Below are 22,676 nucleotides of genomic sequence, written 5' to 3' on the forward strand. Positions count from 1 at the left end.
GTTCCACGCATTTGCCTATGAATTTCGTAAAGTCATTGTTTTTGATAGCTGAGTAATAGTCCATTGTGTAGATGTACCACATTTTCTATATCCATTCCTCTGTTGAAGGGCATCTGGGTTCTTTCCAGCTTCTGGCTATTATAAATAAGGCTGCTATGAATATAGTGAAGAATGTGTCTTTGTTATATATTGGGGCATCTTTTGGGTATATGCCCAAGAGAGGTATAGCTGGGTCCTCAGGTAGTTCAATGTCCAATTTTCTGAGGGACCTCCAGACTGATTTCCAGAATGGTTGTACCAATCTGCAATCCCGCCAACAATGGAGGAGTGTTCCTCTTTCTCTACATCATCGCCAGCATTTGCTGTCCCCTGAGTTTTTGATCTTAGCCATTCTCACTGCTTTGAGGTGAAATCTCAGGGCTGTTTTGATTTGCATTTCCCTTATGACTAAAGATGTTGAACATTTCTTTAGGTGTTTCTCAGCCATTTGGCATTCCTCAGCTGTGAATTCTTTGTTTAGCTCTGAACCCCATTTTTAATAGGGTTATTTGTTTCCCTGTGGTCTAACTTCTTGAGTTCTTTGTATATTTTGGATATAAGGCCTCTATCTGTTGTAGGATTGGTAAAGATCTTTTCCCAATCTGTTGGTTGCCGTTTTGTCCTAACCACAGTGTCTTTTGCCTTATAGAAGCTTTGCAGTTTTATGAGATCCCATTTGTCGATTCTTGATCTTAGAGCATAAGCCATTGGTGTTTTGTTCAGGAACTTTTCTCCAGTACCCATGTGTTCGAGATGCTTCCCACTTTTTCTTCTATTAGTTTGAGTGTATCTGGTTTGATGTGGAGGTCCTTGATCCACTTGTACTTAAGCTTTGTACAGGGTGATAAGCATGGATCGATCTGCATTCTTCTACATGTTGACTTCCAGTTGAACCAGCACCATTTGCTGAAAATGCTATCTGTTTTCCATTTGATGGTTTTGGCTCCTTTGTCAAAAATCAAGTGACCATAGGTCTGTGGGTTCATTTCTGGGTCTTCAATTCTATTCCATTGGTCTATCTGTCTGTCTCTGTACCAATACCATGCAGTTTTTAATCGCTATTGCTCTGTAATACTGCTTGAGTTCAGGGATAGTTATTCCGCCAGAAGTCCTTTTATTGTTGAGGATAGTTTTAGCTATCCTGGGTTTTTTGTTATTCCAGATGAATTTGCAGATTGTTCTGTCTACCTCTTTGAAGAATTGGATTGGTATTTTGATGGGGATTGCATTGAATCTGTAGATCGCTTTTGGTAAAATGGCCATTTTTACTATATTAATCCTGCCAATCCATGAGCGTGGAGAGATCTTTCGATTTTCTGAGGTCTTCTTCAATTTCGTTCTTCAGAGGCTTGAAGTTCTTATCATACAGATCTTTTACTTGCTTGGTTAAAGACACATCAAGGTACTTTATATTATTTGGGACTATTATAAAGGGTGTCATTTCCCTAATTTCTTTCTCAACTTGTTCTCTTTTGTGTAGAGGAAGGCTACTGATTTATTTGAGTTAATTTTATACCCAGCCACTTTACTGAAGTTGTTTATCAGCTTTAGTAGTTCTCTGGTGGAACTTTTGGGATCACTTAAATATACTGTCATATCTTCTGCAAAAGTGGTATTTTGACTTCTTCTTTTCCGATCTGTATCCCATTGACCTCCTTTTGTTGTCTGATTGCTCTGGCTAGAACTTCAAGAACTATATTGAGTAAGTAGGGAGAGAGTGGGCAGCCTTGTCTAGTCCCTGATTGTAGTGGGATTGCTTCAAGTTTCTCTCCATTTAGTTTAATGTTAGCAACTGGTTTGCTGTATATGGCTTTTACTATGTTTAGGTATGGGCCTTGAATACCTATTCTTTCCAGGACTTTTATCATGAAGGGGTGTTGAATTTTGTCAAATGCTTTCTCAGCATCTAATGAAATGATCATGTGGTTCTGTTCTTTCAGTTTGTTTATATGATGGATCACGTTGATGGTTTTCCTTATATTAAACCATCCCTGCATGTCTGGGATGAAGCCTACTTGATCATGGTGGATGATTGTTTTGATGTGCTCTTGAATTCGGTTTGCCAGAATTTTATTGAGTATTTTTGCGTCGATATTCATAAGGGAAATTGGTCTGAAGTTCTCTTTCTTTGTTGGGTCTTTGTGTGGTTTAGGTATAAGAGTAATTGTGGCTTCATAGAAGGAATTCGGTAGGGCTCCATCTGTTTCAATTTTGTGGAATAGTTTGGATAATATTGGTATAAGGTCTTCTATGAAGGTTTGATAGAATTCTGCACTAAACCCGTCTGGACCTGGGCTCTTTTTGGTTGGGAGACCTTTAATGACTGCTTCTATTTCCTTAGGAGTTATGGGGTTGTTTAACTGGTTTATCTGTTCCTGATTTAACTTCGATACCTGGTATCTGTCTAGGAAATTGTCCATTTCCTGAAGATTTTCAAGTTTTGTTGAATATAGGTTTTTATAGTAAGATCTGATGATTTTTTGAATTTCCTCTGAATCTGTAGTTATGTCTCCCTTTTCATTTCTGATTTTGTTAATTTGGACGCACTCTCTGTGTCCTCTCGTTAGTCTGGCTAAGGGTTTATCTATCTTGTTGATTTTCTCAAAGAACCAACTTTTGGTTCTGTTGATTCTTTCTATGGTCCTTTTTGTTTCTACTTGGTTGAATTCAGCTCTGAGTTTGATTATTTCCTGCCTTCTACTCCTCCTGGGTGTATTTGCTTCTTTTTGTTCTAGAGCTTTTAGGTGTGCTGTCAAGCTGCTGACATATGCTCTTTCCTGTTTCTTTCTGCAGGCACTCAGCGCTATGAGTTTTCCTCTTAGCACAGCTTTCATTGTGTCCCATAAGTTTGGGTATGTTGTACCTTCATTTTCATTAAATTCTAAGAAGTCTTTAATTTCTTTCTTTATTTCTTCCTTGACCAGGTTATTGTTGAGTAGAGCATTGTTCAACTTCCATGTATATGTGGGCGTTCTGCCCTTATTGTTATTGAAGACCAGCTTTAGGCCGTGGTGGTTTGATAGGACACATGGGATTATTTCTATCTTTCTGTACCTGTTGAGGCCCGTTTTTTGACCAATTATATGGTCAATTTTGGAGAAAGTACCATGAGGAGCTGAGAAGAATGTATATCATTTTGCTTTAGGATAGAATGTTCTATAAATATCTGTTAAGTCCATTTGGCTCATGACTTCTCTTAGTCTGTCTACGTCTCTGTTTAATTTCTGTTTCCATGACCTGTCCATTGATGAGAGTGGGGTGTTGAAATCTCCTACTATTATTGTGTGAGGTGCAATGTGTGTTTTGAGCTTTAGTAAGGTTTCTTTTACGTAAGTAGGTGCCCTTGTATTTGGAGCATAGATATTTAGGATTGAGAGTTCATCTTGGTGGATTTTTCCTTTGATGAATATGAAGTGTCCTTCCTTATCTTTTTTGATGACTTTTAGTTGAAAATTGATTTTATTTGATATTAGAATGGCTACTCCAGCTTGCTTCTTCAGACCATTTGCTTGAAAAGTTGTTTTCCAGCCTTTCACTCTGAGGTAGTGTCTGTCTTTGTCTCTGAGGTGTGTTTCCTGTAGGCAGCAGAATGCAGGGTCCTCATTGTGTATCCAGTTTGTTAATCTATGTCTTTTTATTGGGGAGTTGAGACCATTGATGTTGAGAGATATTAAGGAATAGTGATTATTGCTTCCTGTTATATTCATATTTGGATGTGAAGTTATGTTTGTGTGCTTTTCTTCTCTTTGTTTTGTTGCCAAAACAATTAGTTTCTTGTTTTTTCTAGGGTGTAGCTTGCTCCTTATGTTGGGCTCCTTATTATCCTTTGTAGCGCTGGATTTGTAGAAAGATATTTTGAAATTTGGTTTTGTCATGGAATATCTTGGTTTCTCCCTCTATGTTAATTGAGAGTTTTACAGGATACAGTAACCTGGGATGGCATTTGTGTTCTCTTAGGGTCTGTCTGTATGACATCTGTCCAGGATCTTCTGGCTTTCATAGTCTCTGGCAAGAAGTCTGGTGTGATTCTGATAGGTCTGCCTTTATATGTTACTTGACCTTTTTCCCTTACTGCTTTTTATATTCTTTCTTTATTTTGTGCATTCGGTGTTTTGACTAGTATGTGACGGGAGGAGTTTCTTTTCTGGTCCAATCTATTTGGGGTTCTGTAGGCTTCTTGTATGCTTATGGGCATCTCTTTTTTTAGGTTAGGGAAGTTTTCTTCTATGATTTTGTTGAAGATATTTACTGGTCCTTTGAGCTGGGAGTCTTCACTCTCTTCTATACCTATTATCCTTAGGTTTGATCTTCTCATTGAGTCCTGGATTTCCTGTATGTTTTGGACCAGTATCTTTTTCCATTTTACATTATCTTTGACAGTTGTGTCGATGATTTTTATGGAATCTTCTGCTCCTGATATTCTCTCTTCTATCTCTTGTATTCTGTTGGTGATGCTTGTATCTGCGGGCTCCTTGTCTCTTCCTTTGGTTTTCTATATCCAGGGTTGTTTCCCTGTGTTCTTTCTTCATTTCTTCTATTTCCATTTTTAATTCCTTCAACTGTTTGATTGTGTTTTCCTGGAATTCTTTCAGGGACTTTTGTGATTCCTCTCTATAGGCTTCTACTTGTTTATTTATGTTTTCCTGCGTTTCTCTAAGGGAGTTCTTCACATCTTTCTTGAAGTCCTCCAGCATCATGATCAAATATGATTTTAAATCTAGATCTTGCTTTTCTGGTGTGGTTGAATATTCAGTGTTTGCTTTGGTGGGAGAAGTGGGCTCCGATGATGTCATGTAGTCTTTGTTTCTGTTGCTTGGGTTCCTGCGCTTTCCTCTCGCCATCAGATTATCTCTGATGTTACTTTGTTCTGCTATCTGACAGTGGCTGGACTGTCCTATAGGCCTGTGTGTCAGGAGTGCTGTAGACCTGTTTTCCTGTTTTCTTTCAGCCAGTTATGGGAACAGAGTGTTCTGGTTTCGGGCGTGTAGTTTTTCCTGTCTACAGGTCTTCAGCTGTTCCTATGGGCCCGTGTCCTGAGTTCACCAGCCAGGTCACTTGGAGCAGAAAAGTTGGTCTTACCTGTTGTCCGGAGGCTCAAGTTTGCTCGTGTTGCTTATGAGCTCTCCGCGGGGGCAGCAACCAGGAGGACCTGCGCTGCCCTTTCCGGGAGCCCCCATGCACCAGGGTCCCAGATGGCGTTTGGTGTTTTCCTCTGGAGTCAGTAATGTGTGCAGAGTGTAGTCTCTTCCGGCTTCCCAAGCGTTTCTGCCTCTCTGAAGGTTTAGCTCTCTCTCCCATGGGATTTGGGTGCAGAGAACTGTTTATCTGGTCCCTTCAGATTCTGGCGGTGTCTGGGCCACAGGGCTTGAGTTTTTCTTTATCTGCAACATGGGCTGATCTTGAACTCACTGTTGTAGCCAAGGATGCTGTGAACTCCTGATCCCCTTGCCTCTGAACCCCAAATACTGGGACTCTATGTGTGTACCACCTGGTTTTATGCAGTGCTTGGGTGCCAGAGATGAAGTCCAGGACTTCCTGCATGCCAAGCGAGCATGAAGTAACTGAGCTACGTTACCAACGCCAGTATTTGAATTTTGGTCATAGATAATTTTCTTTAATCGTCAAATTGAGGTGTCATTTTCACAAGTCCCCCCGATTATATCCTGGTGAAACATTCACCATAGTCTCTCCGCATTTTGTTTTGTCTCAGTGGCGTGTCCTATTATTAAATGGACACATATCGATTTCTTTCCTTCGTCATGTGAAAAGCAGTGCCTTTATGTCTGACGAATATGTGTCATGCAGCATTTGGAAAGTGTTGACGAGGTTAGTGACGCCCAGAATACGGAGCAACTTAGTGCTAAAGGCAGGTATTTTTCTAGTGTTAGGAAAATGACCAGATATGCCAAGGGCCATCACATGGAAGCTGCATTCAGCTTTCTTGTGGTGATCGGAATGGGCTTTTCCTCCAGCATCTTAATGAATCTAAGTTACCGATTCTATCTGAGTAATTTGGAAATACAGATATAACCTTAATATGTGATTTAGAATAATTGGTGTGATACCACATATGAGCCAGGGTCATTGCGACCTGCTTCATCCCAATGAGTTGGCCACACAGCCTTATCCAGGTGTACAATGTCAGAGCCCCAGGTCATTCCATTCCAGCAAAGATGGGGTAATACTGAGTATTAAATAGATAAAACCTACAGTAACCGGGTGAGTGTTTCACTTGGCTACTAACTCTTCGGGGGTTAGGGATAGCGAGGAGAGACAAGTCTTTCTGTGTAAGCCTAATCTTTCCTAAGTAGGTCAGGTGATCTCAAATTCACAGTAACTCTCCTACCTCTGCCTCCTAAGTACTAGAACCACAGGCAAGGGTGACTGTGCCCAACTAACAGTTCCTTTTCAGAAACCTCTTTCTCCTTGTTCAGTCACTGATTACTGTTTCAGCACATCCATGAAATTGTTTTCACTTTCACAATAGACTGTGTATCATAGACCTGCTTGCTTTGAAGCATTAACACAAAATCCAAGAAGGAATGCTATTCTTTAATCTTATCCCTATCAGTACAATCAATTTTGTAAAATATCTTCTTCGTTTTGTTGCTTTTTACCTGCATACAAATACAGTGTACTTGGAGGGTGGTAATAATAATGATAGACAGACAGACGGACAAATAGATACACAGATAATAGGTAGGCAGATAGATAGATTGATTGATTGATTGATTGATTGATTGATTTTTATCAGATTTTGTACCAAAATCTTCTATTTAGGGAGGGATACTTTATTTAGCCAATTGTGATTTCTATAGCCACAGAGGAAAGGAAGGCAGACTGTATAGTTTATAAATCACTAAAAAGTCAAAAAGAACCTATAATCCCAGCATATAAGACTGTTGGGGTCCAAGAATCAAATAGTATGCAAACGCAAAGAATGATTATTCAGGAAAACAAACCTGCATGCAGGCAGGAGTTTCCCCATTCAGGAATGGAGACCACAGTTGCACTCACAGACCTAGCTTTTATTGCCAATTAAGGGAATTCCGGGGAGGGATGTGTGCTCTTTACCTTGTTGGTCAGCTCTATCTCTAGGGGGTCTGACTGATTCTACAATTGGTTAGGTTCTGGCGACTTCCCAGGGGGTTGCTCACTTGTTCTATTTACCTATTCTTGCTTCAAACAAGATGACAAGGTGTCCTCAGATTGGCTGCCTGAGGCTGTGGTTGACTGACCCTGGGTTCCTGGACTGGGGTTTCATTTCTGGGAAAATGAAACTTTGGCCTAGTCTACCAAACTACCAGTTTGCAGCCTGTCATGGAGTCAGCTCGGTGCTGGCTAACTCAGTCCTCTCAAGATAATGAGGCAGGAGAACTGAGGGTTTTAGAACCAACCAGGTTCCCATCTCAACTAAACAAAAGTCAAAATAGATGTCACTGTGGCTAAGCTAATAAAAGGGAGAAACAAGAAAAACATCCCCAAGATTAAGATTTAAGCATTCTTCAAGAATGATCAACTGAGAGAAACAGGAGAAAAACTATAGTGTACTGACTGGTTTTGCCTGTCAATTTGACATAAGTTAGAGTCATCAGAGGGGAAAGAGCCTCAGTTGAGGAAATGCTTCCATGAGATCCAGCAATAGGACATTTTCTCAATTAGTGATCAATGGGGGAGAGCCCAGCCCATGGTGGGTGATGCCATCCCTGGGCTGGTGGTCCTGGGTTCTATAACGTAGGCTGAGCAAGCCAGGGGAAGCAAGCCAGTAAGCAGCATCCCTCCATGGCCTCTGCATCAGCTCCTGCCTCCAGATTCCTGCCCTGACTTTCCCCAATGATGGATTATGATCTGGAACTTGCTTCCCAACTTGCTCTTTGGTCATGGGATTTTGTCACAGCAATAGAAACCCTAACTGAGACACTGTAGCCAGCAAGACGAGATAAAACAAAATTCTAGAAGCTAAGGGTAGGTGAGAAGAGAAATAGAGAGCTATGATGGTGACCTGGGTAGGGAGTACCCTACAGGAAGCTCAGAGTTTAGGCTACACTGGCCTGAAGCATCACTTTCTCCTCCAAGCAGGAGAGAATTCCAAAGTCAGACTGCCCTGGTCCTCTGGTCTGAAGAGAATTGTAGAGTTGTATTGGGGTTGAGCAGGTTGTCAGCAGTAGCAACAGAAAACATTTCTGCCTTTAGCAGTTGGGGTGGTTTCCTGCCATCTTCAAAGACTGTTGTGTGTCCCAGGGTCATTGTCCTCTCTCATGCAATGCTCAAGGCTCTAGGAATAAGTGTGTCTTCAGTTCTCCCTCTCAGGCAGGTGTTTAGTGGGATAAAAGAACAGGCTGGCCCCAAATCATAGAGATATCTGGGCATGTTGGCCACGGCAGTGTTCTCTGGGTGGTCCACTGTACACATATGGGTGCTGAGAGCCCCTGTAATAACAACAACCGTGTGCTCACCTCAGTCAAGTCTGATGCCCAGTCATCCTCCAAATGAAGGTCCTGACTTTTTTTCAGTCTGAGATTGAGTTTCGGGTACTGCATCCTTTCACGGGCCATTACATAATTAATAAAATACTCTGCAATATTATTTTTGGACTGGAAATGGGAGAGAGAGAAAGTCTGGATGGAGATGAAACAAAATAGCATTTCCATATCTCTGAATAGCCAAGATACTTTGGCTAGCCGGTTGAGAAAGCATCGCGAAGTAGCCATTCTATCCTCCCCTCCCTCACAGAACCGCGTGCCCCGTAATGAGTTTGCCATAGCCACAGCATGAAGAACACAATTGGCCTCTGCGTGTGACATGGGTGTTAACTCTGTGCCTGACGCCGTTCTAGGGTCTTGGTGTTTTTGTAATAATATCTCACAAAGAAAAGGGGGGAAAGTCACTTTCTCATGCATCTTAATTGTTAGCAGTTGTGTTTAATTCTGCCTGGGAAAAGGGACCACAAAGCAGTTGGGTTGATTTAATGGTTGGCGGGGTGTGCGAATGCTTTTCCCTGGAGCTCCGACCACCTAAGCTGAGGCAACTGCCTCCGTCACGCTTCTTTTCTCTCCCTCCAGTGATATTGAGATCTCACGAGGACAGACTCCAAAAGCGGTGGATGTCCTTGCCAAGGAGATAGGATTGCTTGCAGATGAAATTGAAATCTACGGCAAGAGCAAGGCCAAAGTCCGCTTGTCCCTGCTGGAGAGGTTAAAGGATCAAACAGATGGAAAATACGTCTTGGTTGCTGGGTAAGACTTCACATTGACTCTACTGAGAAGACATGTTTCTAGAACTGTCTTCCATTTTACCTCTGTCCATATATATCCCTTAATTAAGTATATTGCACTCTCAGTTTTGACCTTGTCCTTCCTTTTTCGTCTCGACTGACAAGCCTCCATGTGCTGTGAGGTAAGTCTCCTCAACACCCATGGCTGAGCGAATTGACCTCTGTATTGTGCATAGAGTAACAAGCTATTAATTTTGCTGTTCTACTTTTAAAGTTACTTTTTAACTTGTGATGCTGGGGCTCACACCCAGAGTCTGGCACGCAACAGGCAAGGTGTCTACCACTGAACTGCATCACCAGCCAAAACAGGAGTTGGGGTGGCTTCTTTTGATGGTGCTGGAGAGTACACTTAGGACTTCCTGTATGCCAAGCAAGTGCTGTACCACAGAGCTACCCTCTCAGCCCCTGGTGCTTTGTTCTTCTACTTTATTCAGTATTACTACCCGAGGTTCAGTCCCCCTCACACCAAGTCATATTAAGTAGCCTGGGATGCCCTTGAATTCTTCATCCCCCTGCCTCTAACTCTTAAATGCTAGGATTACAGGCATGTGTGACCAGAACCAGCTGTCCTAAGCATTTAAATTCCGTTTTCCATGATTAAAATAACAATTAGAAGCACATTATTTTGAACTGAGTAAGTGCTTGAGGAACATGTCATTTTGTACTCTACCTTCAATTTAAGATATTTTTGTGAAATGTACCTTCTCTTGGTAATGTCCTTGGTAGTTCATTGTCCTACGTGGACCTACAAAACCTCATTATGTTTCAAACTAAGGTTGGGCCATTTTCAGTTGTATTGACTATTACATGAAAAGCAAATTGGTACTCTTTATGAAAAGGGGAGGGCTTTGTTGTTTTCTTTTCTGTTTTTTAAAAACATATTTGCTAGCTGAACTACTCAGTCAAAGATTTGAACTATTCTGCCATTAGAAACCTCAACACACATCTAGTCTTGCCATTGACTGTCGCAAATGATAGGTAGGTGGATAAATGGGTGGGTGGGTGAGTGGATGGATGGATGGATGGATGGGTGGGTGGGTGAGTGGGTGGATGGATGGATGGATGGATGGATGGGTAGTTGGATGGATAGGTGGATGGATGGATGGATGGATGGATGGATGGATGGATGGATGGATGGATGGATTGATGGATGTGTGGGTGGATGGATGGATGGATAGGTGGATGGATAGATGGATGGATGGGTGGATGGATGGATGGATGGATATGTGGGTGGATGGATGGGTGGGTGGGTGGATGGATAGGTGGATGGATGATAGATAGATAGATAGATAGATAGATAGATAGATAGATAGATAGATAGTTAGATAATGGTGAGGCTTGAATCACAAAATCCATTTATCAGGCAGAGACATTTCTTAGCTGCAGACTTGACTCCTAGTTAATTTAGATTAACATAGTTGTCCGTGTGATCGCTTTTTGTTTTCATGTTGTTGGTTGTCCTGGTTGAGTTGGTTGGTTGGTTGGTTGGTTGGTTGGTTTTAGGGGGTGTTGTTGGTTGGTTTTGTTGGTTTGGGGATTCTGTGGGGGGGATGTTCGTTTTTTTGGGTTTTGTTTGTTTTTGTCAACTTGACACAAGCTAGGGTCCTCTGGGAAGAGGGAATCCTCAATTGAGAAAATGCCCCCATCACACTGGCCTATAGGCAAGCCTATGGGGCATTTTCTGGATGAATGATTGATGTGGAAGGGTCTAGCCTACTGTAAGGGGTACCAACTCTGAGCCACGTAATCCTAGACTGTGTAACAAGATGGTGGGAAAACCAGTAAGCAGCATTTCTCCATGGTCTTTGGTTCACTTCCTGTTTTGAGGTTCCTGCTTGAGTTCCTGCCCTGCTTCCTCGGTGATGGGGTGTGCCTGAGAGCTGTAAGATGAAGTAATCCTTTCCTCCCCAAATTGCTTCAGGTCGTGGGGTTTTATCATAGCAATAGAAAGCAAACTGAGACAGTTATAAAAATAATGCAGTCTTCTTTTTTAAAAAAATTACTGAAAATAAACAAGAGAATAAAATATCACAATTTCCCCCGTCCAGAGGGAACAGTTTCTCGGGTCAGGATAGTGTTCACACTGATAGGCCCTTCCTCAAATGATGTCATACCATATGTGTTCCATGGCTCACTTCTAGCAGTGAGCTCATGCACATTTCTCTTCTCAGAGCCCCATGACAAACATCCCAGTGTTTACATCTGAGGTTCCTAAATGCATGTGACACATCTTTCCATTGCCTCTGAGCTCCATTGTTTCCAATGGAGAACACGTATTAATGACGGCTCGCAATTACTAGTAAAGAGTGTCACTAATTCTAGTACACCCATTCTCAACCTGGGTGTCAAGGCCCCTTTGGGAGTCAAACAACCCCTTCATGGGGTCACCTAAGACTATTAGAAAACAGATATTTAAAGTACATTCATAATAGTAGGAAAATTAGAGTTATGAAGTAGCCACAAAAGTAATTTTATGGTTGGGGGTCCTCACAACATGAGGAACAGTGTTAAAGGGCCGCAGCTTTAGTGAGGTTACAAACCACTCTTCTAGTAGATTGAAACAGGAAGATGGCCTGAGAATGTGTCAAGGATGCTCTGCAATTGGAATGATACACGTTTCCACTGTTTCCAAGTTTGGGGTCACTGTAAACTGCTAAAATTAATAACCTTGGATTCCATATCTGTGTCTTCGCCCCTGTTGGAAGATTCTCCAGAATCTTCTGGATTCTCCAGAGGGGAAATAAGTTGTAATCAACCTTTACCCTCTGCCAGGGGATTAGTTCCAGGTGGCTAGAAGCAAGGAAGTCTAAAGTTCACATCCCTCCCATAAAATGTCGTAGTGTTTGTATATAATTTACGTATAACCTATTATAAACATTAAGCCATCACTAGATTGCTTCCAGGAGTTAATACAGTGTAAGGGCTATGCAAATATTTATTATACTATCTTGTTTAGGGAGTAAGGACAAAGAAGTCTTGGTCCATACAGATTTCCTTTTTCCAAATAATTTGCCGTAGCCCCTCATTGTCTTCTGATTAAGTGAGGCGGCTCAGGCTGCCAGAGTTTGCATCCCCACAGGTTCCTTTCTAACCTGAGAGCCCAACCCTTAAATTCTTACACCTGGGCATAGAGATGTCGGTCCTAGCCTCAGGTACCCTGTAGACCCTACCACCGAGAGAAGTGGCAGGAAGGACACAGTCATGTCTTGCTCCTCCATCTCAGTTTGGAGCGTCTTCTACTCAAGGTTGCTTTTAGGCAAGCATGCTTGATGCAAGCTTGCAATGAGCAAGCACATGTTTGGACACTTAGATATTTCAGAGCATCCTAGAGCTGGGAAAGGAGATGTGTACCTGCAGTGTATATGGTCGTCAATGGTCAAATGCCACTTTGCATAAATGTCATGTAAAAAAAAAAAAGAGGCAGAAGCATATTTAGGGCCATTTCAGAAATTGATGGAAATTCTGTTGTGATCCACAAAATCTAATGACTGTTTTTAAGTGAAACTCATTAGCAACTCAAATAACAATTTTAAAAATCACTCTTAACACAATGCAACCTAAAGATATACCAAGTTGCTACTTGTATGCTAAAAATGACCACTGAAGTAGATGGTCTCCCTAAAGAAGCACATGCACCCTTTTAAAATGTATCTGCTTAATACATGGATTTGCCTCCCTTCCCTGGGATTTCGGTAGTCTTGGCGGGTTTCACTGAGCTTTCTCACCATGGTTCAGTTCAGAAGACGGGGGACAGGAGTTGTCCCACAGTTATAGAGCCCTGGCCTAGCATGTGTGAGGCCTTGGGTTTAATCTCCAGAACCTTTAGGATAAGATCCAAGGATCTCAGGAGAAATGTGTCATCTGATAATAAAGGAAGATTCATGAAGCATTTTTTTTTTCATGAAGTGGTGGCGATATTCTCCATCTGGGGCTTGTCTAGTTTAGAAATAAAGCCCAGATCTGGACATGGCCCTGCCTTGAGCTAAGAACAGAGTTGACATGTCTTAAACAAAAGCTATGATGATATCGTTATCAAGTTCCCTACGTGGGAGTTAAACCATTAAGGCCTGGCCTCTGGCCACATGCTACATCTTAAGTCTGGAGTCATGTCTCCAAATGTAGTTTTTTAAAAAAGGACAAAAGTAAAGGAATTTTGAATGCATAGCCATTAGAAATTAATTCAGCACAAAGCACATAATATACCTGACATGTCCTTGGCAGTGTATACCCTTACTCATCATGTGTCTTGAATGTGCGACATCTGTGCTGGGCACACCATCACACCACACGACACCAATTAAAATTCCTGAAACATATGAGCTCACACTCACACTTTTAGCTATGTATACAGAATTTAATGTTCTGATAGAAATATGCTGGTTGAATGACTGGGGAAAGAAGACTTTTGATATTCAATACTTTCTTCCCAACATTTTAGCTTGTAAGTATCGAGTTGGTGTATCTTTAGGTTGTATTATATTAGAGGGTTTGATTTTTAAAATTGCTATGTGAGTTGCTAACTTGAATTTCATTTAAGAACAGTCATTAGATTTTGAGAATTAGACCAGACTTTCCCTCAGTTTCCACAATGGCCCTAAATACACTTCTACCAGGTTTTTTGTATGACATTTATGCAAAGTAGCATTTGATCATTGATGGTTATTAAATGTCTTTCAACTCTGAAAAATATTAAAGATGCTTTGTGTTCTGTAGTATTAAATATTCATCCATGGTTTAATTCTCATATAAAAAATTTGCACATCCATCATAGTATGCTAATTTGCTTTTCTTTTTATTAAATAGTAAACTTATATATTCCAAAGAATTAAGTTTTAAATTTATAATTTATTATTAATGTTTGAATTGCATACCTATCTTTTAAACATAAGATTGTACAAAAATGTCTTGGTTGAATGAATTCACAACAAAAATAGCATTAAGAAGCCCTGTGTTAAGCCATGCTTGGTAGTATGCACCTTTAGTCCAGCACTTGGACTACAGAGGCAGGCAGATCTCTGAGTAAGTTCCAGGACAACCAGGACTACACAGAGAAATCCTATCTCAAAGAAAAAAGAGAGAGAGAAGAAAGGCAGACCCTGTGCTAGAGACTGCTGGCCAGCATGGCTGACGGCACATTCACTTCAGTCCCTACTCATTAAAATATTGCTCCACACTAGCCCCTTGCTGGCACAATTATGTGTAGCCTATCTGTAAATACCTTGTAAATACAACTAAAGGCTAAACTTTGAGTCCTCAAGAGCAGATTAAGCAGCAGAAGAGCAATTGTTCTTTTTCTGAAACTAAGCCACAAGTAAAGTGGTCTTCCTTTCTCCTCTATTGAAAAACCACACAACACAGCAAAAAGCAAGCAGTGAAATGATAATGTTGAGCTCAAAGTATCCCTGGCATAAATCTACATTGTATTCTCTAAGAATAAACAAATTCAGGAGCCAGGTGTGGGGCACGCCTTTAGTCCTAGCACTTGGGAGACAGATGCGATAGAGTGGAAGCTTAAGGCCAGCCTGCTCCACACAGTGAGTCCCAGGCCAGCCACAGCTGCATAGTGAGTCTCAGTGAATTACTTCTCCTTTAAATACAATGTATTTACAATGTCGATGTGTTACATAGTTTTGGCAGCTGGTTGACGGACATCAGACACAGTTATAATCTAAAAAATAAAAACTAAATTTAACATAAAAGTCACCCCTCTCCCCCTTTTACTTCAAGTCAGATGAAAAGCCAGAGGAAAGTGATTATCAACTATTACATGCACTACTGCTTTTTTAAAAAATATAAATGACCCCTCAGTTTAGAGAAAAACTATTTCCCCCTTTTTGAAAGTCTCTTTTTATTCTGAAAATAATATTGGCTTATTGCGTAAAATGCAGCATAAAGGAAAGTCAGAAGGAAATAACTTATCTCATTACTCAGAAGTAGATTTCTTTTCTGTTTCCTCCCAGGATTTTACCTTTGTACCCACCCTGTTTATACTTAAGGATCGAGCTATAAATATTGTTTGTGTCCTGCCCTTTTCTCCAAACCCTATAATGTAAACATTCTCCCATGCTTTAGAAAATTTAGATATCCAGGGAATTTTTCAAAAAACCTAAATTGCCATACATTTGAAGGAAGTGTAAATGTGGGTTAGAAGAGGCTACACTGGGGTATATGAAAGAGTGAAGGTTTTATTTTTTTAGTTGTTGATAACTCAAACACAGAACAGATTAACACATACACCCTTTTTAAGCTGTTCTTCAGACTGTAGGGTTTCATCTTCTCTGGAAATCATGTCTCTCAGCTACACATAGCATGCTGTTTATACCTACATGCGGCTGTATTTGTTTTGCCTGACAAAACTAAAATTATTGGGAATTGCCCAGGGAAATATGCCAGAAGATTCTTCGATTCTTAGGGGCTCTTGAGTTTTACGTATTTTCCCAGTTACACTAGTGAAAAGGAATTTTGTGTAAGGACTTAACATGGGTTATAGCTCCTGGCCTTTTGAGTGTGCCTTGGGCCCTGTAGAAGATTCTAGAATTTCTGTGAATTCATCGGACAGAGTAGTTTTTAAAAGTCCAAGCTGCTCTGTGAATATAGACTGAATTTTCACTGGAGGGAAAAAAGATCCATCGCCTAAGTCTTGTTTTCCTTTTAGAGTGCCAAATACCTGATTTAAATTTGTGTGTTGCAATTTAGAAATAACTGTGCTGACTTTGTAAGAGTTTCCCTTTCTCCCTTAAGTAGCCATGTGAACATCTGTGAGGCTTTGTTTTGTTTTGTTTTGTTTTAAGTTGTACTAATGGCAGAAAAGGACATGGGTCATTAGGAGAAACTAGTACCAACAGAGCCTTTGAACTCTTCCCCTCAGTCAGCTGTAATGGGAATCACAAGCAAATGAGCTGTCACATTTATTGTCAGATAGTAAAGGCCTTTAAAAACCTTCCAAATCATAAAGGTACCTGGGGTGAGTGATTTATATTTTTTGCATGTTTGCGCATGTAACTTTGGAGTTCATGGCCAAGCAATACAAGGCTGGTGGTGCCCTGTTTGATATTGTTTGACAAAATTCAAGTTTTTAAATGTGCCTCAAATCTTAACCTCCTGTCTCTGCTTAAGAAATCCCTTTGACTTTCAAATAAACTTCTTTCCAGTTGCCACCAAACAACTTGGTCATTCACAGTGAGCAGTACTTATCATAAGAAAAGGTTTGGGCTGGAGAGATGGCTCAGCCTTTAAAGGCTAGGCTCCCAACCAAAAATATAAGAAAAGGCTTCATGGTAATGTCAGGTGATTTTTGTTGTTCACGGGTGCCCGGGACAAGAGACAGCAATGCAGGAAGTATGGCCACTTTTCTTCCCCTTAGCAACGGACATGTCAGAATTCTTATTATAATGTCATCTGAAAGGTCATAAAAAAAGAATCACGTGATAAACGTTGTAGATTCAGTCTGGCCACAGGAGTTTGGAGCCATTGAGAAAAACTCACACTCTCATTCCCATTAAAAAAAAAGAAAATAGCTTCACGGAGGCAGAAAAGAAAACTTAGCTTGGAGTTATTCCTTTTGAGACTTGATGCTTTGCGCTCTGAGCTAAGGATATGGGGAAAGAATTAAACCCAGTTTTGATATCAAATACAGAGATAGAGCAAACTAGAATTGTATTGTAGCCCTCCTTTTATTGCTTCCAATAAATACTTCCTACTTTGTGCTTTTCCTGTATTGTATTCGTTGGCAGTAAGCTGAGTAGTCCTGTGTTTCCAATTAAGAATTGGATAGATGGCTGAAGCTTGAGGTCATCGCTGGGCTTGTCTCTTTCAGCTCTGCCAGCATACCCTTGGGAGAGAAATGGAATCCCCCATGTGACATAAAGCACAGTGCTTATCCCTTGCAGCATCTTTAGGTGCATGCGCACCTTCTGCAAGATGGTGGCTCTGCGTGCTCCTTGCCGCTCTTATTACTATTGTGTCTACAGAAGTATGAGGTCAGCTCGGGGCCTTGTGTTGCAGTTTTCACTTTGACTCCACTCAATGCTGTGCTATTTAGACAGTAGCAGGGGGGCCTGATAAGCCCTCTTCCTGTGACCTGGGCATTTCCGGCTTAGTTCTTCAAGTAGTACATAATTGGTTCATCCATCTCTCTGCTAGGTAGTGGTTAGCAGCGGCTGCCTCCTCACTAAGTTCACCAGCGCTTCTTTGTCCTCATCTTTCTTCAATCCTGGGTGGCTCTTCATCTCTCCAGTGTATTCTGTCTTTCTTGCCTCCTTCTGAGCTATGTCATGACCTGTTTCCTTCTCCATGTTTCTGTCTGACTTCTTTTGGTCTCTTCCGCCTGTTTCCTAAAGGAAAACTCACCCAGTGTCTCTAGCCTTACCTTTATTCTTGCTGAGCTTGCTCTCCCCAGGGTCATCTTGCTTGCCCCTTCGGTCCTTTGAACTGTTGACTATAGCCACAATTTCCATCTGTAGGAAAACCCACTAAGGCAGATGAGGGCATAGAGAGCAGTGCCTTGTCTTCAGCTCACTGTGCCTTTCGGCTAGGTAAATACTTTTCTGGTGGTCATGTCCCAGCTTACATGTCAGGTCTGGAGGAAGCTTCTCTTGATGTTCCAAAGCAAGTGAAGCCTCATCGTGCATGCTCTTAATACGGTGCCTGCCCCATTTCCCCAACTTGGTGTTTATCACAGTTGCTATAATCACTGGGTTATCTCTAGTTCCCATCAGTTAGAAGTCCTGGGAGGGAGACACAGAGTCTGACATGGTCGTCTTTGTGTTCCAGGGTCTGGCCCAGTCCCTGACTCAAGAGAGTAGTGAGTAAATATTTACTGTAAGAGCGACTGACTGATTGTGACACAGGGGCGTTCTGAGTAGCTGGGGATAAAGATGGATCCAAAGGCACGCCTTCCTCCTTTGATAGGAGGTTTTGTAGGTTGGAAAACTCTGTCGTTAGATTTGCTGTGGCTAAGTTTCCTAGACACCCTGGCTCACACCATTTAACTCATAAAAAAGGAGGTTTTTGGCACTGAGGAGAAATTTAAAGAATTTTAATGATGGTTGAAGTGTGCTGCAGAACGGCGCTGTGGACAGTGCTTGGGAATGACATATCGCAAAAGCAGCAATTGAAACACAACATTGTCCTCTACAAAATTTAGCAAAGCACATAATTTAATTAAGCAATAACAATAATAAAACTCAGAGTGGTAAGGAAGTTCATGATTTTGTGCTGAATATGTGTCTATTCTGAGTAGGCAGTTACAGAGATTTGATGTCTCCTTAGGAACAAGAGATTTAACTATAAAATCTGTGGCTAAGGGCTAGAGGGATGGCTCAGCAGTTAAGAGCACTGGCTGCTCTTCCTGAGGTCCTGAGTTCAATTCCCAGCAACCACATGGTGGCTCACAACCATCTGTAGTAGGATCTGATGCCCTCTTCTGGTGTGTGTGAAGACACCTACAGTGTACTCACATACATAAAAGAATAAATAAATTTAAAAAAGAATTCTGAGGGGTTGGGGATTTAGCTCAGTGGTAGAGCGCTTGCCTAGCAAGCGCAAGGCCCTGGGTTCGGTCCCCAGCTCCAAAAAAAAAAAGAATTCTGTGCCTAGAAATGTCACCTGTTAGTGGTAATGAGCTTATGTCTGCCTGTTAAATATTGTGGCCTGAGCAGAAGCTGTGGGCGGATGGGGACTTTGGGATCCCTTCTAATCTGGAGAATCTGTCCCTGTCTCACTCACATAGCAACATCAGGTCAAGCTGGTGGTTCCAACTTTTTTTTTTTTTTTTTAAGATTTATTTATTTTAAGAATACATTGTTGCTGTCTTCAGACACACCAGAAGAGGGCATCAGATCCTATTACAGATGGTTGTGAGCCACCATGTGGTTGCTGGGAATTGAACTCAGGACCTCTGGAAGAGCAGCCAGTGCTCTTCAACCGCTGAGCCATCTCTCCAACCCTGGTTCCAACTTTTTTTTTTTTTTTTTTTTTTTTTTTGGTTCTTTTTCGGAGCTGGGGACCGAACCCAGGGCCTTGGGCTTCCTAGGCAAGCGCTCTACCACTGAGCTAAATCCCCAAACCTGGTTCCAACTTTTTTAATGACTAGCTGTGTGTCACTCCCTAAAATGAACCTCATCAACACCGTTAACCTAGTAACATTCCTTTTGGTTACATTGTCTTTCATTTTTTTATACCTGAGGCATCAGCTCAAATGTGGCCTGTGTGCTCTATCTGGGAACAATCCAAGAAACCATGGTAGCAAATATGTTGGGAGAATGTTGCTCACTGCCTATAAGATCGAATTTAGATTTGAAGTCTTAGTTTGGCTTTATTTACTAAAGTTGTCTTAGAAAGATAGTTAAATTCATCCCTCTCCCCCTCCCCCAAATTAGGATCACACCCACCCCACTTGGAGAAGGGAAGAGCACAGTCACCATCGGACTAGTGCAGGCACTAACTGCTCACCTGAACGTCAACTCCTTCGCCTGTCTGAGACAGCCTTCCCAGGGACCCACTTTTGGAGTGAAAGGTACTTTCCTTCACAACTAAGCTATTTCTCAAAGAAAAATTAGGGGGCGATGGGAGGGTGATAAAAATTCAGATTCAACGTAAAGAATAAAGATGGAGTCAAATGCTTTGCAAAAGAGCTGGCTGTACATTCATACCTCTACAACCCCTGAACACTGAGGACATAGCAGTCATGCCCTGTGTTGAATCTCTGTAAGAGGTTTCTGCAAGGTCAGGGCATCTTCCATGGAGTCCCCGCCCACCCACTCAGGAAGCTGGTCCCTTGGCTTGGTCACTCAGGCCTCCTGCCTCCAGCAGCGTCTTCTATCACCCCACCTCCTTCGCTAAGCGACTTGAAACACTGCCCGTCTTATCAGTGTTTTATCATCCCAGCCTCCATGAAAGGCCTCTTCCTGTACTCATATGAGCTCTTCGGGTCAGGCCCCAAGCTGCAGCCTGTGGGAGTTGTTGTGTGAGGCCAAGGAGCTCTGGAGACGAAGCAATTGGCTGCACACAGAGCTGTGAGGAAATTTCTCCCTGGCTTAGCTAAACTGATGTCTGGCATCTTCCCCTTCCTTGCGCTCCCTTGGCTGATTTATCAAGTCACTCCTCGGCCCTCGCTGTGGCAATTACCGCGTGTTCTTGGCAGTTTGTGGTCTTTAACTATATTTTATTTATATTGCTGATACAAATATTAGTAACTCCTAAGCCATTAAAAAAAGCCTCCTGGTGGGCCATGCCTTATGGAGCCGACTGCAGGTGAGACTTAGTGCAAAGAGGCAGTGGTTTTACCCATGGCTATGTCTCTGCAGGGTTGACAGCCAGTCTTAAAGTCGGTGAACCACATCTGTAAGTGTAAAAGGCCTCTAGTATCAGACACATCTGGCTATTATGAGACTCAGGATAACAGGAAAGAACAGGGCGCATTATAAAATGACATCTGCTTGTGAAAAACAAGTGTCTTCGGTAGAATTATTAATATACTTTTTGTCTAAGGTATTCATGGGTAAGTATTTTTTGGTTTTGTTGTGGTTCGGTTCTTCTCTTACTGAGGACTGAACTCAGCAACTTGGGGTATGGTCTCACTGTGCAGACCAGGATGGCTTGAGGTTTGTAGTACATCCTTCTGATTCTGGGTCCTGAGTGCTCTACCAAGCCTAGCAAGTAGTCTGCTTTATTTCATGTATGGTTTATAGCAAACATATAAGTATTCTGAAGTATAAACATTTTTTTGGTTTTGGTTTGGGTTGTTTTTGCTGTGTCACACAGCTCTGGCTGTCCTGGACTCGCTTTGTAGACCAGCCTAGGCTCAAACTCACAGATCTGCCTGCCTCTGTCTCCCAACTGTTGGGATCATATGCACCCCACACCGAGCCTTTTCCTTCTGGGTTTGTTGTTGTTGTTAATTGGGGGCGAGGGTTAGGGAATAAGTGCAGGTGCTCATAGGGCCAGAGGTATTCTAGCTTCCTGAAGCTGGACTTTGAGCCAGCTGGAGGAGGTGCTGAGAATCAAATTCAGGTCCTCTGGAAGAGCAGTGCATGTCTTAACCCCTAACCATCTCTCCAGCCCCTTCACACATTTTTTTCACATTTTTTTTAATAGCACTGACATTTGCTATATAGGACTTCATGCATACTAGGCTAGTACTCTACCACTCAGCTATATCCCAGCCCTTTATTCACAGTTTTAAAAGCAGACTTCTTGCTAAATTGTCCACACTACCCTGGTACTCACTCTGTTGCCCAGTAGGTCTTGAATCCATGATGCTCCTTGAAGCTTCCCTGCTAGTTGTGATTGGAGGTCTGCTTCAGCAAGCACAGGTCTTAGCCTTTCTTTGTAAACAAAGAAATAGAAGACCTAAAATGGCATCACTGGATAGAGTGCCCTAGTTTTGTTTTATTTCTGTTTTGGTTGGACAGAATCTCTGGACCTTAGCAGGCCTCATTGTTGAGTGCAAGTAGCATCCTTAGGTCTGTGTCTGTCCTGCAACTGAACATGGGGACTCACTTCACTGTACTTGCTGTGTTCTCTAGGAGGAGCTGCAGGTGGTGGATATGCTCAGGTCATTCCCATGGAGGAGGTAAGGCCATGAAATACCCACCTGGACACCTGATACTGGTGGCTACGTACGAATATGTGTGTGCCATTTGGTGTGAATACTCGTGTTCCATTCATATGCATATATTTTCCTGCAGCAAATAGGTGCTAACCTAGTCCCTGGATTCGTGTGTGTGTGTGTGTGTGTGTGTGTGTGTGTGTGTGTGTGTGTGTACGTGCGCACGCGCGCACATATCAAATCATTCTGCCTTTCTAAATTCTAAAACAATTCCATATCCCCAGGCTTCTGTGGACTCAAGGCCATCTTAGATAAGACAGTGTTGTCCTGGGTCCCCATCAGTCATCCCTTAGACTGCTAAATTCAGAAAGACATGAATGATTTGCTCTACTAGCGAGACCAGAAGAAAATCATCCCAGAGGAAGTGGGCAATAGAGTGGATGGTGTTGATTCTTATTTCTCCAAGAGCTCTTTCTTCATCTCCCTGGCCTCCCGTGCCTGACCAGGCCTTGTTTCCCTCAGCTGTGCCCTTTGCATCAGCATCACGGGTCAGTCCTGAGCTCTACAACTCTGGTCTGAGCAAGACCCTGTCCATCCTACCTGTCACTTCTCAGACCTGGCCTGAGAGGTCCTGGCAGGTCTTGGCTCCTGCTTTGTAGCTCCTTGGAAGTGCCTGACCTGTTTTCTCTTATGCATGGCGGCTAGTCTGCAGGGTCCTGTGAGCGCTAAGCATGCCTCATACCGTTGAGCTATACTGGCTCCCTGATTCTTCTTGACTAGAAGACTCTCCCATGCATGGGATTCTCTGCCCTT

At 42.1% G+C, this 22,676-nt stretch overlaps 1 protein-coding gene across 1 annotated transcript in view; it reads left to right on the forward strand.

Moving 5' to 3' along the window:
• Mthfd1l (methylenetetrahydrofolate dehydrogenase (NADP+ dependent) 1-like) overlaps positions 1-22,676 on the forward strand; it is a 188,855-nt gene that overhangs the window by 43,823 nt on the left and 122,356 nt on the right. Inside the window, 3 exon segments of the mRNA NM_001108462.2 lie at positions 9,102-9,275; positions 19,693-19,829; positions 21,841-21,887. Coding sequence (NP_001101932.2) covers positions 9,102-9,275; positions 19,693-19,829; positions 21,841-21,887 — 358 coding nt within the window.

This window comes from Rattus norvegicus, chromosome 1 (assembly GCF_021556685.1).
Source record: "Rattus norvegicus strain SHRSP/BbbUtx chromosome 1, alternate assembly SHRSP_T2T, whole genome shotgun sequence".
NCBI classification, from domain to species: domain Eukaryota; kingdom Metazoa; phylum Chordata; class Mammalia; order Rodentia; family Muridae; genus Rattus; species Rattus norvegicus.